This window comes from Dreissena polymorpha, chromosome 3 (genome assembly GCF_020536995.1).
Source record: "Dreissena polymorpha isolate Duluth1 chromosome 3, UMN_Dpol_1.0, whole genome shotgun sequence".
NCBI lineage: Eukaryota > Metazoa > Mollusca > Bivalvia > Myida > Dreissenidae > Dreissena > Dreissena polymorpha.
In genome coordinates this window covers 106,514,226-106,529,308 of record NC_068357.1, presented here as the reverse complement: position 1 = coordinate 106,529,308, position 15,083 = coordinate 106,514,226, and the positions used below count along the sequence as shown (strand labels likewise).

Sequence of the window (15,083 nt, the reverse complement as noted above, 5' to 3'; positions counted from 1 at the left end):
TTTGCTACTTGAGTGTAAATGTCACTTACTTTAAAGTAGTAAACATTGATATTTTCTCACCTCTTTATGAGACACAAGATTCTGTAAGGTTTATGGTTTAAGACTGATCTTTAAATTTTTCTAATACAAACAATAGAAATAGTTTAAAAACCATGGAGCCTACCTACAAGCTGTACTCATTAAAACAATAATTTACAGAGGCACACGCTTCTACAGTATACAATTCCCTTCAAGTAAGAACTCTGAACATAAAACAAAAATCATTTTGGCTTGTGGCGACAGTCTTAAAATAACATTAGTGTAGAATATTTGGATTTAAGAGGGAACAAGAGATGTGTTTGCCAGAAACACAATGCCCCCTATTGCTGCCGCTTTGAAATACAATTTCAATATATTATTCGGCAGGTTTAAAATTATCTCCCTTATAACTTCCCTTGGATTCTATTTGTTGACTTTTGACCTTGAAGGATGACCTTAACCTTTCACCACTCAAAATGTGCAGCTTCATGAGATACACATGCATGCCAAATATCAAGTTGCTATCTTCAATATTGCAAAAGTTATGGCCAATGTTAAAGTTTTCGGACAGACAGACAGTCAGACTGACGGACAGTTCAACTGCTATATGCCACTCTACCGGCGCATAAAAATTTAACTCTCTATCCATGGTGAGTTATGATCTACCTGGAGTGAACACAAAGTACTGGTTCTTCCCAGGACATGAAGTAAGAAGCACTTCACAGAATTTCAGATTTAAATAGCCAATCAAGCACAAATAAGAGTAACACTAAATCTTTATTTTATGCTTTCCGGTGGTTTATAGAGAAATATCAGTGAATTAAAACTGATAATTTCACTGTTTAAAAACAGTGAAAATTATCAGTGAAAATTATCGATAATTTTCACTGTTTACTGTAAAATGAGGTCATTTTTTTGACAAAATGACGTCATTATCACAGCGAAAATCTTAAGTTAATCTTTAACAATGTATATAAACTGTGAAAAAAAGCATAAAATAAAAAGAAAATCTGCTGGATTCGGTGGAATATCGACTTTAATTCACTCGTGATCATAGAAAATATCATTTTCTATGATCACTCGTGAATTAAAATCTATAATCCACCGAATCCAACAAATATCCTCTATATCATACAGGTACATTCTATTCATGTATCAATGTGGAATTATGAAACAAATTAACAGCAGAAAAATAACTAAATGTATATATTACCTTTAGTGTGAACTCCTAAACGATAGGACCCAAAAGTACACACCATTCCGCCAAAGGAATCAATCTTACTTTCTGGTATATTGTTCTGAATAAAAATAGTAGTAAGCATGTTAAACAATGAGGTGTTTTTTCGCAACACAAAGAGAAGTAATAAATAACAAAGCTCAGAGCAGCTTATTAACACACAGGTTTTATTTTTTACATTTCATTAGCTTCCACAAAACAGTTTCCATAAAAATTGTTTGAGCCATAGATCAATTTTACATCATTCTGAATAGCATTGATTGTGGAAACATATTGAACTAGAAATGGCGCGGCAGACGGACGGACAGACTGACGGCGGAGATAACCACAATATCCCCACACTTTTTGAAAATTATTTTGATCTTAAGAAAATTTATATTAAATATTATACTTTTTGGAAAACCTGAAACTCAGTCTATCAAATATTCAATAAAAGGCAAAAGATATTGTATTTTGCTGACACATACCTTTTTTCGACTCACATCACGTATCCATTCTCGAACAAGTAGATTTACTTTGTTCAAAACATCCATTCTGCAAATGTGAATGAGATAAAGCTGTACAATATGTGAACCAAATGTAGTTGTTAGTTTAATGCACTTCAGGTTGTCATACTAAGTTCATCGACACAATTGTAATTTCCACAAGTAACTGTTATAACAGATGAAAGCAGTAAACCTGAACACACAAAGTAAAAGAAAATGGTCCTTTTAACCAACAGTGTGCGTCTTTTTTTTGGGGGGGGGGGGGGTAAAGAATAGTTAAAGAATAATAAGTCTACAATGTAGCAATGGAAATGTGCAAAAGTTATTGTTAAAAAATTGATTTATGCACATAAACTTTCTTTATGGCAGAAAATATTAAATAATTTATACAAGCATTTAGCAAAATCACTATATACCTATGAGCTAACTCATCATCACTCTCAAATACACCATATGGCCTCATAAAGTCTGTCAATTTGGCTGTAAGCTTGATGTCAACCGGTTTTGGGCCATCAGTGTTGATGGGTGTTGAAATCCCAAGGACCTTTTGAGCACTATGATTTAAAGGCATGGTCCTGCAAGAAAATAATAAATATAACATTGCTAATAAATTTGAATAAAAAATTCCATGCAAAAAATGACTCAAAATGTTAGTACAGACTGCGATGTGCAATGGCAAGTTCAATATTTAAACCCTTAATTAATTTGAATTGAAATGGACTGAAAAAAGTGAAAGGATTTATTCTATCGCAGAAGCATACACAATTGCATGTTGTACATAAAGTTTAATTTTCGTATGCGTTAATAACCACAAAGGATTTACTAGACACCAAGGACATAAACAAACCGAATAGGTCCTTGTCAAAATACATGAGACATGTTTATTTGTTATTTCATTTTGTTACATTAACATGAACAATAAAACCCGGAAATGCTTTTTGGATTACAAATGAAACAACATGCGTTTGATAATACATAGCAGGGCTCAACATTAACCAAATAACCAACTTGCCCTGCCGGGCAAGTACTTAGAAAATCTACTTCCCCTGAACGTAAAGCCACTTGCCCAAACATGAAATATCACATTAACTGTAAACCTCATAATTTGAAATAAAGATCAAATTGATACACCACAAAACCTTTATTTTTATTTTTGCACATTTCACAAAATGATTACAGCAATTAAAGTCTACTGTAAAATCGCAGTCATAAAAAAAATGATTTTTTTTTAATGAAATTCGACGAAGATTGATCCCCGCGGCGATTGTTGTTGTTGTTGTATAAACCACCACACATAGCGTAATAATCAAGTGTGATTGCGCCCACGTATGATGTAGATTAAAAAAAAATTGCTGATTTACGACACACGAAATGTCATCTTTTAACTGGCACTTACTAATTAATACAGGGCCCTCAATCCATTTTAGGGGAAGCAGGTCGCTACCCATAGCAGGGGGAATTTTCGCGGCGTTTCCCTTTTTGGGGGATTTTTTACTTACTATCTAATTATTACATTTGTACATGTTTGCACTATATTCATTGCTTATTTCAAAAATTAGTATGTTTGACAAGAATAAATTAAAATAGAATTGAGATATAAAAATAGAATTGAGATATAATAATCATGAGACATCTATCTATAATTTTTTTTTTTTTTTTTTTTAAGGGGAATTTTTCCCCCCAAAAAGGGAAAAAAGTATACTTTTCAGGGGGGGGGGGGGGGGGGGGGGGATGCGGCCGAATTTCGGCCGTGGATTTGACAGATTGAGGGTCCTGTAATATAACCACAGTCTGCAACATTTCCATTGTTTTTATTTTCATAATTTAATCCAAGGTTTTCATGTTAGCAGGTGTTTTTTATAAATGAACGCGTAAACAAAAGATCAGGTAATTTTTAAAGTCGAGCGAGAATTGGCAACCTGTGTAAATTGACAGTTTATCGTCATCAAAGGAAAGCCGCTTCCTGTCAAAAAGCCATAAAGCATCACCCGTCTCGCCGATAAAATAAGATTCCTTTAATTTGTGAAGCGACATGTTTAACCAATCGCGAGTTTGTTATTCACTGGTTATTATTTTGAGCACGTGCCTAGCTCTGCCTTTGAAACTGTTATGTAGAACAAAGGTGGAGTTAGCGTTCTATTGTTTATGTCAATAATTGTTATAAAAACGTTTTTTACAGAGGCACTAATCAATTGACATGACGCCTTATCAGTGATCGCTCCGCCCACTTAATCACGTGGCTCAGCGGGAAGAAAACCTAGACAAGCTTACACCAAAATGGCTTCTTTGCCTATAGACTGCATATAGATTTACGCGATATTCCGGATGATTATATGGACTTGTTTAACACCATATTACACTTGCAAAGGGGTTGATGCCATTTAGTTATTCTGAAATGCAAAAAATATACGATTAAAGAGAACATCAGCTATTTATAACGGGCAAATCGGTACATTAAAGGGATCTTTTCACGCTTTGGTAAATTGACAAAATTGAAAAAAATTGTTTCAGATTCGCAAATTTTCGTTTTAGTTATGATATTTGTGAGGAAACAGCAATACTGAACATTTACCATGGTCTAATATAGCCATTATATGCATCTTTTGACGATTTTAAAACCTAAAAATTATAAAGCGTTGCAACGCGAAACGATTGAATAATTTGGAGAGTTCTGTTTTTGTCGTTAAATTTTGTGAAACTACGAAGATTGCTTATATAATGTATAAAATACGTCAACTCTGTGTACTCGGCGGAATAGCTCAGTAGGCTAAAGCATTTTTACTTCAGGACTCTGGCAGGACTCCAGGGGTCACTGGTTCGAAACCTGGGCCGGGAGATGTTCTTTTCCTTTTTTAAATTTTATTCTTGATTTTTTACTGGAGCTGTTACGATCCAATGTTTACATTTATCGATATAAAGCATTTAATGAATAAGTTAAAAAATGCCCAAATCTGTGAAAAGGCCCCTTTAAACACGCTCTCAAACGCTTGCGCGCTTACCGAAATCGAACCCATTATTACGTGTAATGGTGGTATTTGCAATAAATTAAAACTTCACCGGTATCCACCGTGTTATTAACAAAATTATTACCGAAACATTCCCCCCTACCCGTGTATTTGATACGAAATAGCGCTTTATAACTGGGAATTCGGTGAAGTTTTACGCGCTTTCTGACGCCGGGTGGGTTCCTGAATCTCACATGTTATTGCGTATAAAGTGATATTAATCATATTAAACATTGCTTGTGGGACATTTATCAATCACTATAATTTAAAGCGCAAAAACAACACAGTAAGTTTGGACATTGTCTGATATAAAATTAGCGTTTTACGAAATGGAATACGGTCAGGCTATTATAAATTAATAAGGCTAACAATATTAGACGCTTGCGCAGGTACCGACTTCCCCGAAGTTACCGCATTTATTGGTTAACTAATATCAGTAATAATAACTCTTTTACAATAGCATTTATCAATATGACTTTATTAAAATAATAACAAATGGTTTTCACTTGTTTCTGACACACACAGAAACGCAATTTTCAACGGGGATTTCGTAAAGTTACACGAATTGGGTACCAAAATTATTTTACATGCACACGTGACATAATACATACTTAATAATGCTTAGTTATTGCTTATATTAGATATTTCAAGTTTGTGAAATAAATTTATGTTCTATAAAAGGGATCTCGGTAATTCTTGAAGCTTCCACTCGCTCTTGTCAAGACCGCATTGCCGCATTGGAAATGGTATAAATTTAATTCATCTAACTTATCTTTCTGGATACCAAATGTCAGAGTTGCATTAACCCTTTTTACACCGTTTTTGCCATATTTCATTTCCGTTTTTTAATCCGAACAAAATAAACGAAACTCGTTAAAAGAAATGAGATCTAGGAATTCGAGCTCCTAGTGTGGATTAAAAGCATTTATTGGTGACACCACATGAGTGCAAATGTGTAGATACCGTTAATAAGATAACATATCACATGTCACCTTCAAATAACATGTATGATGTCAAATAAGTGCATTACTATCAGAGTAATAAAACACAGCACAAATTAGGCTTCATGCTGTGTTTTATTTCTCTGTAAGTAATGCAGATGAACCTCGCTTCTGACCTAGTAACTGATAACACTATTTAAAAAAAAGTGAAATATTATGTGATAATCAGATCGATAACATAAACTATTTAAATCTGCTAGTATATCCGATAAAAATATATTATAATTGTCTTTGACAGTGTTGACGTTCAGTTGTTCGTGGTGACGACCGCATGTATTTATACATCTCTTACACTTCTCAAGATCTCTTTTCGGCTTTGGAAACGATATAAATTAAATGTCACCAACTTATCTTTCAGGATATCGATTGTCCGAGTTACATAATCCCCATTGACACCGTTTAACCATTTTTAATGGTTTTTTTAAAGAGGAAAACAAAAGAAACTCGTTGGAATAAAAGTGAACCCAAACATGTAGCTTGTCTAGAAAATGGCGAACAGGTCGTTGCTAACGAGTGCGCCCGAATAATCTATCGCTGATTGGTGGATTAATTCTAGTGTGCGGAGCGATCATAGATAAGGCGTCATGTCAATTGTTTTGATAGTCAGATTAAAAGTACAAAGATTGGATTACAGTGATCACAGTGTGTCATCGGATTATAAGTTTGTGGATTATTACTAGCGTGGACAATTTAGTGCAAACTTTATAATAATAATTTATTAATCTGCTCACACATTTGATTTGTGAAAATGCCTGGAAAACACAAACGCCATGCGTATGACAATGCGTTTAAAATACGCGTGATAGAATTTGCAGAGCAATCAAATAATAATAGTGCGGCTGAATGCGAGTTTGGTGTACGTTTACATGTATATACGTTCTGGTTTCCTATGTTGTTGATTTTGTTTTTATGTGGTTCATAATGATTTGCTTGTCTTTATTTTTATATATTATTTTTGATTTCCTAAATATATATTGTATTGATTATATTAAACAAAATACATAATACACATGTCCGCTATGTCTATGTCGCACAGGGCTATAATGACGTCATGGTTTATGTATAGAGTAAAAACTTCCCGTACATTTAAAATGGCGTCTGTTTATGAAATTCATGGACAGACAATTTCTGACTTGACTTATGACTTGAACATATTCAAAACCTCCAATATTCTTATCATTTTTTACTCCCCGACCTATGAGCCGGTAGACTTATGATTGCGTTTTTACGGTAAATTAAAATGCTCTTTGTTATCCCCCGCCAGAGGCGGAGGGATATTGTTTTGGCGTTGTCCGTCCGTCCGGCTGTCCGTCCGGCACTTTTGTGTCCGGAGCCATATCTTGGAAGTGCTTTGGCGGAATTCATTGAAACTTTGTATGAGTATATATATGCATAAGAGGATGATGCACGCCAAATGGCATTGTACACCATCCGTTAAAAACAGAGTTATGGCCCTTTGTATCTTAAAAAAATGCATTTTACTATAGGCACTTTTGTGTCCGGAGCCATATCTTGGAAGTGCTTTGGCGGATTTCATTGGAACTTTGTATGAGTATATATACAGGGCTCGGGCTGTCGTTCGCCACTTGAGCCATTTGCGAAAATATTGAGAATTAGGCTCAAGAAAAATCCGATTTGCGAAAATGCTAAAATCTCGTAAAATTTCATTGAAAACAGCCGCCATTTTAACCCGAAACTGGTTTTCTGTATTTTTCTCTTTGTTTCAATGAAAGTATTCGCAATTTGAACAGTGAACGAAAACCGGTCTGCACCTGTATCGAGACATCGCTTGACCTTATTGTTATTGAAGTGCACATGGTAGCTGGCCAATCAAAACTGAGCTCACTTACACATGAAATAACGTTGTTGAATGAAACGTAAACATGGGTGGAGCTTTGAATAACGGTTAATATTGTCGTCTGCAAACAAAATAGCGGCCGGTCCCAAATGTCGTATTATAAGATTAAAAATGAAAATAAGCGTGACAATAAATAAATTTTTTCCAAGCTGACTATCGATCTAAATTAAGGCGTGATAATTAAATAATTAGTTCTATGTCGTTGATGTTACATCTTTCTGCCGATTTTCGATTGAAATGAAAAGGTGATAGTTAATTAATTTGATCGTTTTACTCACACACTATGCTAACTTACAGCGGCGTATTTTAAGCAAAGGAAAACGTGAAAAACAAGCGCGGTTTAATTGCAATTAAAGTTTAATTAAAGTTACGAATTTGTAACGCATAGGAAGACTAATTCAAGACGTCTACTATATAAATGGAAGTTACCACTTTGTCCGTACATCTCAATTTCAATTGAAGGAAAAGACTGCAAAGATGTTGACTTTAAAGTGATCTACAAACTGTGGGCTGGTAAAAAACAGCGCAGAATAATAATGAAATAATAATGATACAGGTCATGACTTTGTTGTCTTTATATAGCAGGATTTGTTTGCAATATATTTTTTGAATGAAATGTATGCTTGTATTTTACATGCCATTCATCATGTTGTTAAAAATGTGCTGTATGAAAATATCTCTATTACTATGAAAATTGTGATGTGATGTATATTATGATATGTGACATGTGCTTGTTGTCATGAAAAGTAATATGAAAAATCTGTAATATATATTATTATTTGAAACATACGAAAACTGGTTGGCAATAGGCCCAAAACGCACCACAGGTAATCTAGGATCCAAAAATTTCCGGGGGCGGAGTAGGAGGGGGGCATGCCCCCGGACTCCCCTAGATCTGGGTGGCTCAGACATTTTTTGGGCCAGCGCTAGCCCTGATATATGCATAAGAGGATGATGCACGCCAAATGGCATTGTACAACATCTGTTAAAAACAGAGTTATGGCCCTTTGTATCTTTAAAAAATTCTTTTTACTATAGGCACTTTTGTGTCCAGAGCCATATCTTGGAAGTGCTTTGGCGTATTTCATTGAAACTTCGTATGAGTATATATATGCATAAGAGGATGATGCACGCCAAATGGCATTGTATACCATCAGTTAAAAACAGAGTTATGGCCCTTTGTATCTTGAAAAAATTCTTTTTACTATAGGCACTTTTGTGTCCGGAGCCATATCTTGGAAGTGCTTTGGCGGATTTCATTGAAACTTGGTATGAGTATATATCCCTCGCCAGGGGCGGAGGGATATTGTTTTGGCGTTGTCCGGCTGTCCGTTCGTCACTTTTGTGTCCGGAGCCATATCTTGGAAGTGCTTTGGCGTATTTCATTGAAACTTCGTATGAGTATATATATGCATAAGAGGATGATTCACGCCTAATGGCATTGTATACCATCTGTTAAAACCAGAGTTATGGCCCAAGATTTGAGTTATTGTCCTCCGTCCGTTTTTTTATCTGTCAGTATGTTCATCCGTCCGATTTGCACCCATCCTCAAACAAAGCATATGTTGCGGGGGATATCAATTCTACGAATTTGCTTGTTCTTTTTTGCATTGCCTGGACGGGCAACTAGATTATGAAATCACTTGCCCGGACCCAACTTTTACTTGCCAGGGGCAATAGGACAACCGTTAATGTTGAGCCCTGCAAAGAATCTATGTTGAATAATGTTTTTTATACCAATTTATAACATATAGATATCACATGATACAAAAAGGTAGGTTTAAATAAAATGTTTTGAGATAATCAAACTATGCTAATTCTCATTATTCATACATATGTATGCATGAATGACCTGACCAGTTAAATTGGGATCCAGATATAATGCGATTGGTGGATACCGCAAACTGCAATAGAACGGAACTGCAGTGTATTTTTCTATACTATTTTTTCGGCCTTATATGTGTTAAGTCCACTGTTTTTAAATTCAAATTGATCACTATGTAGTTCTTAAGTCTGATGTTTGACAGATGATGAATGATAATGATGACTCACTTAGATGAAACTTTAAAAACAATTCAATACAAAATACATAGGAGGTTTTGGGGATTCCGATAATGACGTCACGTTTGCGCATGCTCAAATTTTGGCTGTCAAAACTGCGGCCATTCTGCTATTGTTTGCATGTGATGAACCGCATCGTGATAAGGTTACAATCATATTCGCGACGCTTTTGAAGAACAAAAAATACTCAGAACTTGAAATTCTTTCAGATTAAAGTGAATCCAATAAACGAACACAAATAAGGACGAAAACAAACAACAAATTGATTGAATTTATGTAATCAACATATAGAAACTGTTTTGAACCTATTTGTCTGTAAAAACTTGCCTTGTTACAGATTAACTAAATCCTCTTGATAAGTGTAAATGCTTTTATTTAATTGTTCACACCAGTTTTGACACTCTTTGTTTAACCCATTTTTAACCCAGTGTTTAATTGCCCCTTTGTTTATCACAAACCGATTATCTCGATATGATCGGATACTGTCCAGACAATTACTATGAAAACAGTGTGTAATAAACCCAGGGACCTATACTTGTATGACTCTGTATGGGGTCTTTGCATAAACCACATTAGTCTGGTCATTAAACACAATTTATTATACCTCTGTGTCATCTCTTGGCATATTAAGTCAAAAACTTAACAGTTGCTTTAATAAAATATTTGAAAATAGACATTTGTCCGAAATGGATTAATAGCAAGGAACTATTAAGTATACATATTAGCCAGTTTAAACATAACAATAAAGTGTTTAATAACTATACATTTAAAATATTTTACAAATTTACTGCTACACAATTAACGTATTTAAAGGGTACCTGCTAATGTAAACTCTGCTATAACGTGTAAAGATCGTGCATTACTGCAGTGTTCGAAACATTATCATGAAAACAAGCAATCGCGTTTGGTCGTTATACGGATATAAAATACTTGCGTAAAATAAATTAAATGTGTAGATTTATGGTATCATAAAATGCTAGATTTGTATCGCTCATTATCACTAGAAAAGAGTTTTCAATTTACATGTACATGCAAAGACAGTTCAAATTGCACCATATTCAGGTGTATTTTTCAATTGGAATGCTTAAATTTATTAATATTTTCATTCAATGTAAACGAAACAAAAATTCATTCAATGTAAAAGAAAATTAAAACTACATTTCAAGATTGAAATGTATTGAGCTATTAAAGGGCTTTGTTTTATAACTGATTCAATGCACCCCTTACACTCAATTTCAATATCTGATGAGTAATAACACTATCACATCCACACCACTTATAATAATATTCAAATTATTGTATGTTTTATAATTTTTGAAATATCATTTATTAAAGACTTACGAATACGAGTATTTATAGTTTTGTTTTGTGAAATTGTAAGTATTAAGTCTTCCGACGACCTTTACTCTGATCGAGAAGTTGACGGCCAATCTAATTTTAGTGATGGAAAACCCCTCTTGTGACGTCACACAAAAACCTCCTATTGTGAAACTATCAGAACACATAAATAGGCGAGATATTAAATATGGAATACAAGTCTGAAAACTTATGATTTGTTACCAACTTAAGCCCATTGCAATACAATACTGGTGTTGTCCTGTCATAATCATGTTTCTGTACTTTTTTAATTGCTATGAAAAATTGCTCCTTGCCTTTACATTTCGAATGTTTCATAGCCAACTTGGCTATGAAGAAGAAAAAATCAAGTTTTTTAGACTGTGTTTACGACATGGGATGTACAGAATTAATGCCTTGATACTTAATTTTAGACTGTGTTTACTCTCAGTCTGTAAGGCAAATCAAGCACCACGACATGGGATGTACAGAATTAATGCCTTGATACTTAATTTCATTAACATAAAAAGGATCTAAGCCTATGCAAGTCTTTAAAATTGAAGTTTCATTTCTGGTCACCATTATCGTAGTGGGTGGGGTAAAACATAATATAATTTTTAGGATGATAATGTGTAATAACACACATTTTGAAATGTATGTGATGATCTGACTTACACTGCTAATGCAGACTCACAAGAAAACTGTGACTGGAAAAAAGGTTTTCATTTAACACGCGTTCCTTTTTATTTGTTTGTTTTCTGTCTATTGGAACATATTTAAACAATGGCGGACTGGCTATCCGAATGCGTGTATTCTTTGAGGAAACGTAAAAATGCTAAAGTACATTTAAACACTTTAATATATTCTAAGTTATTGTTTTACTTACTCTTTAAACACAATTAAAACGAAAAATGAAATCACTTTGTTATTTTCGAGTCACTATATATCCGTTGATTACCGGATTTGACAAAAATGACCGGAATACAGTAACAATTTCATGAAAACTCCGTAACGTCATAACGAGTTGATACACATGATATTTTGTATATATATATATATATCTTTGTGCAATTGACCTGTGATTGAGTCAAGCTTTATGGAACCTGTTCTCATTTATTAATATGCGGTTATAAGAGATCATATGTGTCAATTTACCTAAATCGCTCACTGGCCTGCAATAACAACACATATACAGAAATCTGAGATATGTCCGGGGATCGATCCTCGGTGAGCGGTCCTCAAATAACAAATTCCTGCAGAAGCTTCAAGTATTGTTATCGCACAGTAAATAATTTGACTTAACCAAAACCATTGAACCACAAGTTATGACAATGAAGTGAGGACGGAGGGAAGCTGAAGTGCGGACGTAGTGACGCGTAAGTGCGAACGTAAATACGCCTAAATGGTAGCATTAAGGCGCTGAAGTACACACATAAATTTGCGCAGGTCCGCATTGGACACATGCATGGTATTTTGTATGTCGATAACTATACACTTGGAGACTTTTCTAACGCAACACGTATTCAAATCAATATAGCTTCCTTATTTTTGAACGGATTTTGTTGAAATTTGGACTCAGACTAATTCAACACATATCTAATAATCCAAGTAAATTTAATTGAAATTGATCAACAGTAAAATATAAACATATAAAATATAAACAAGAGGGCCATGATGGCCCTGTATCGCTCCACTGTTTTTTATGCGAAAAAAGCGTGCATTGCGCATGGGTTGAAATGTACTCTAGCATTTGACTTTCTCTTTCTATCCCTCGTCCCGCTGGGCGCTTAAAGTTGGAAGGGTGAGCATTTTTATATATGGGAAACATTACTACGGTGTTAACTAAACGACTAAAAAGCCCGGATATTGTCGCACAGGTCGCTTTAAACGTAGGTACATTTATTTCTCCAAAAGATATTGTCGTTCTTTCTATTTCACATATTTTAGATGCTGAAGATCAAATCTACGCATAGATATTGTCGTTCTTTCTATTTCACATATTTTCAGATGCTGAAGATCAAACCTACGCATTTGATTTGAAACAGATTCACGAGACCAATAGGAATCAAAATGCCTTAACCCTTAACCAAACGACACATTTTGGACTGTCCCAATTTGAAAGAGGTTTCAGACGAAAATTAAATTGTAATGGAATATGAAGGAAATGATCAGGTAGGGTAGAAATAATTGTAATAAAAGGAGAAATTGCTCATCTTGAGCAATTTCTCCTTTTATCACAATTATTTATAAAGTCGTCAGCTGCAAACCGTAAAATCCTGTTAGTGTTTGGTAAAGGGTTAATAATCTCTGGTTTCTTCTCAGAGCCTTTCACACATTTGTAACAAATACAATAGTAGCATCTTTCTTTGTAAACAATCATCTCAAAATATAATTAACAACCCACACATCCCTACGACCAACAGGCCTGAGAATATTATGATAATCTAAAGATTATTTCTTTATATTTATAAATGTATTTAATAAAGTAATACATTTGACTTCTCAGATCAATTCATAACTTATATTAAGAAAATTATAAAATGGTCAGAAATATATATGGATCGTTGAGTAATTGACAATCATATGCACAATTCATGAGTCACGATTCACAAATGGAACAATGAATCATTAGTAATTAAATACGATAGTTAAGAACATTGCACATCATTAATTCTAACACCTTCTCTTGGATACAAAGTTTGAGTTTACCATGCAGTATCATATATTGACTTTTCTTGAAATAATTATGTTCATGGAAGTTGTGTTATTAAAAATCAATAAGATATTATTAAACTGGTTTAAACACTACAAAACAAGACATGAAATTGCATATCATCCGAAATATTTTTATCCGGATATATGGTCACTTTCGACATATTTAAATAAACCCGACTTTTTTCAGTTTATAAGAAAAACATGCATGAAACATGTTCTTACTTCGAGATGTAAACAGTCGTTAAATTGCTGGACTACTGACATCCTCAGTCGAGAGCCACCGATCACTGAATGTTTCGACCAATTAATCTCGATACATTCTCCTGGTGATGGGTCCGCAGGGGTTGATCAATCCCCTACGTGTCAGTAGACGGCTGCCAGCTCCTCTCTTCTCTCCTTAGCCAAAGCCATCTCGATGCTCTCTCCGCTGCATCCCCAAGTCTGTTGACCGCTCGCTTTCTGTCTCTTCCTGTCAGGCCAAGTGCAGTGAAAAGTCTCCAGAGAGACTTTGACGGAAAGCCTCGGACGCCGACCTCCACTGGGAATAGCCACGTGTGCCACCCCTTCTCCTTGCATTCCCTCTGCAGATCAGCATATTTTGCCGTTTTCCTCTCCATCGCCTCATCACAGCGCGACTCCCAAGGAACTATGAGTTCAACCATCACCAGACACTTGTCCTTTGCCGACCAGATCACCATGTCGGGGCGTTGTGTTGTCTGGACTACACTTGGGAAAACCAGCCTTCGTTTCAGGTCAACAACCATCTCCCATGACTGCGCACGATCTAGGATCGATGCTGCTTGCGTCTGCTGCTTCTTGATGGTTTCCCCTTACTTTACAAACTGCATCTTCCCGGTCTCTGTCACAGTCCTCTTCTTTCGCCTCTCCATTTCCACTATGCCTGCCAGTTCTTGGAGGACCTTGTCGTGTCTCCACCTGTATCTTCCTTGTGTAAGGGCTGTCTGGCAAGATGATAGTGTATGTTCTAGCGTGCCTATCTATCCGCAAAGTTGGCAGGTTGTGTCGTCACGTTTTCCCCATCTGTGCTGGTTTGCTGGTGAAGGTAGCAGGTCGTAGACTGACCTGAACAGGAAACTAATGCGCAGAGGTTCGCTACGCCAGATATCCGCCCATGTCATCTTCTTTCCTGTAGTCTGCCACTTTGTTTAAGCACCCTGGCACCCCATTGCCACTGCCCTTATGCCTCGATCTTCTTCTTCGGCCAGACGTACCTCTGCCTGGACCATCTCCCTCCTTGTCCTACTGTCCGCCTTCTTCCAGCTCCTCGACTCCGCAGAGCCCAGACCTTGTGTTCCCACTGCCGTTGTTCCCACAATGTCTTTGTGTCGCAGGCGGCTCTCGGCTTGC

At 35.5% G+C, this 15,083-nt stretch overlaps 1 protein-coding gene across 7 annotated transcripts in view; it reads right to left on the bottom strand.

Moving 5' to 3' along the window:
- Positions 1 to 15,083, bottom strand: part of LOC127870864 (poly(A) polymerase type 3-like) — a 125,677-nt gene that overhangs the window by 42,671 nt on the left and 67,923 nt on the right. For 3 of the 7 annotated variants that reach the window (XR_008044956.1, XM_052413425.1, XM_052413426.1), the window contains exons 1-4: positions 11,676 to 11,818; positions 2,157 to 2,315; positions 1,723 to 1,789; positions 1,232 to 1,316 (exon numbers count right to left, since the gene is read on the bottom strand). Coding sequence is in view for 6 of the 7 variants with exons in the window: in XM_052413425.1 (XP_052269385.1) it covers positions 1,232 to 1,316; positions 1,723 to 1,789; positions 2,157 to 2,311 (307 nt within the window). In the remaining variant the exon portion in view is untranslated. Of the gene's footprint in view, positions 1 to 1,231; positions 1,317 to 1,722; positions 1,790 to 2,156; positions 2,316 to 11,675; positions 11,819 to 11,886; positions 11,957 to 15,083 lie in introns of those variants that run through there. The other 4 variants (XM_052413422.1, XM_052413421.1, XM_052413424.1 and 1 more) reach the window with 3 other exon arrangements.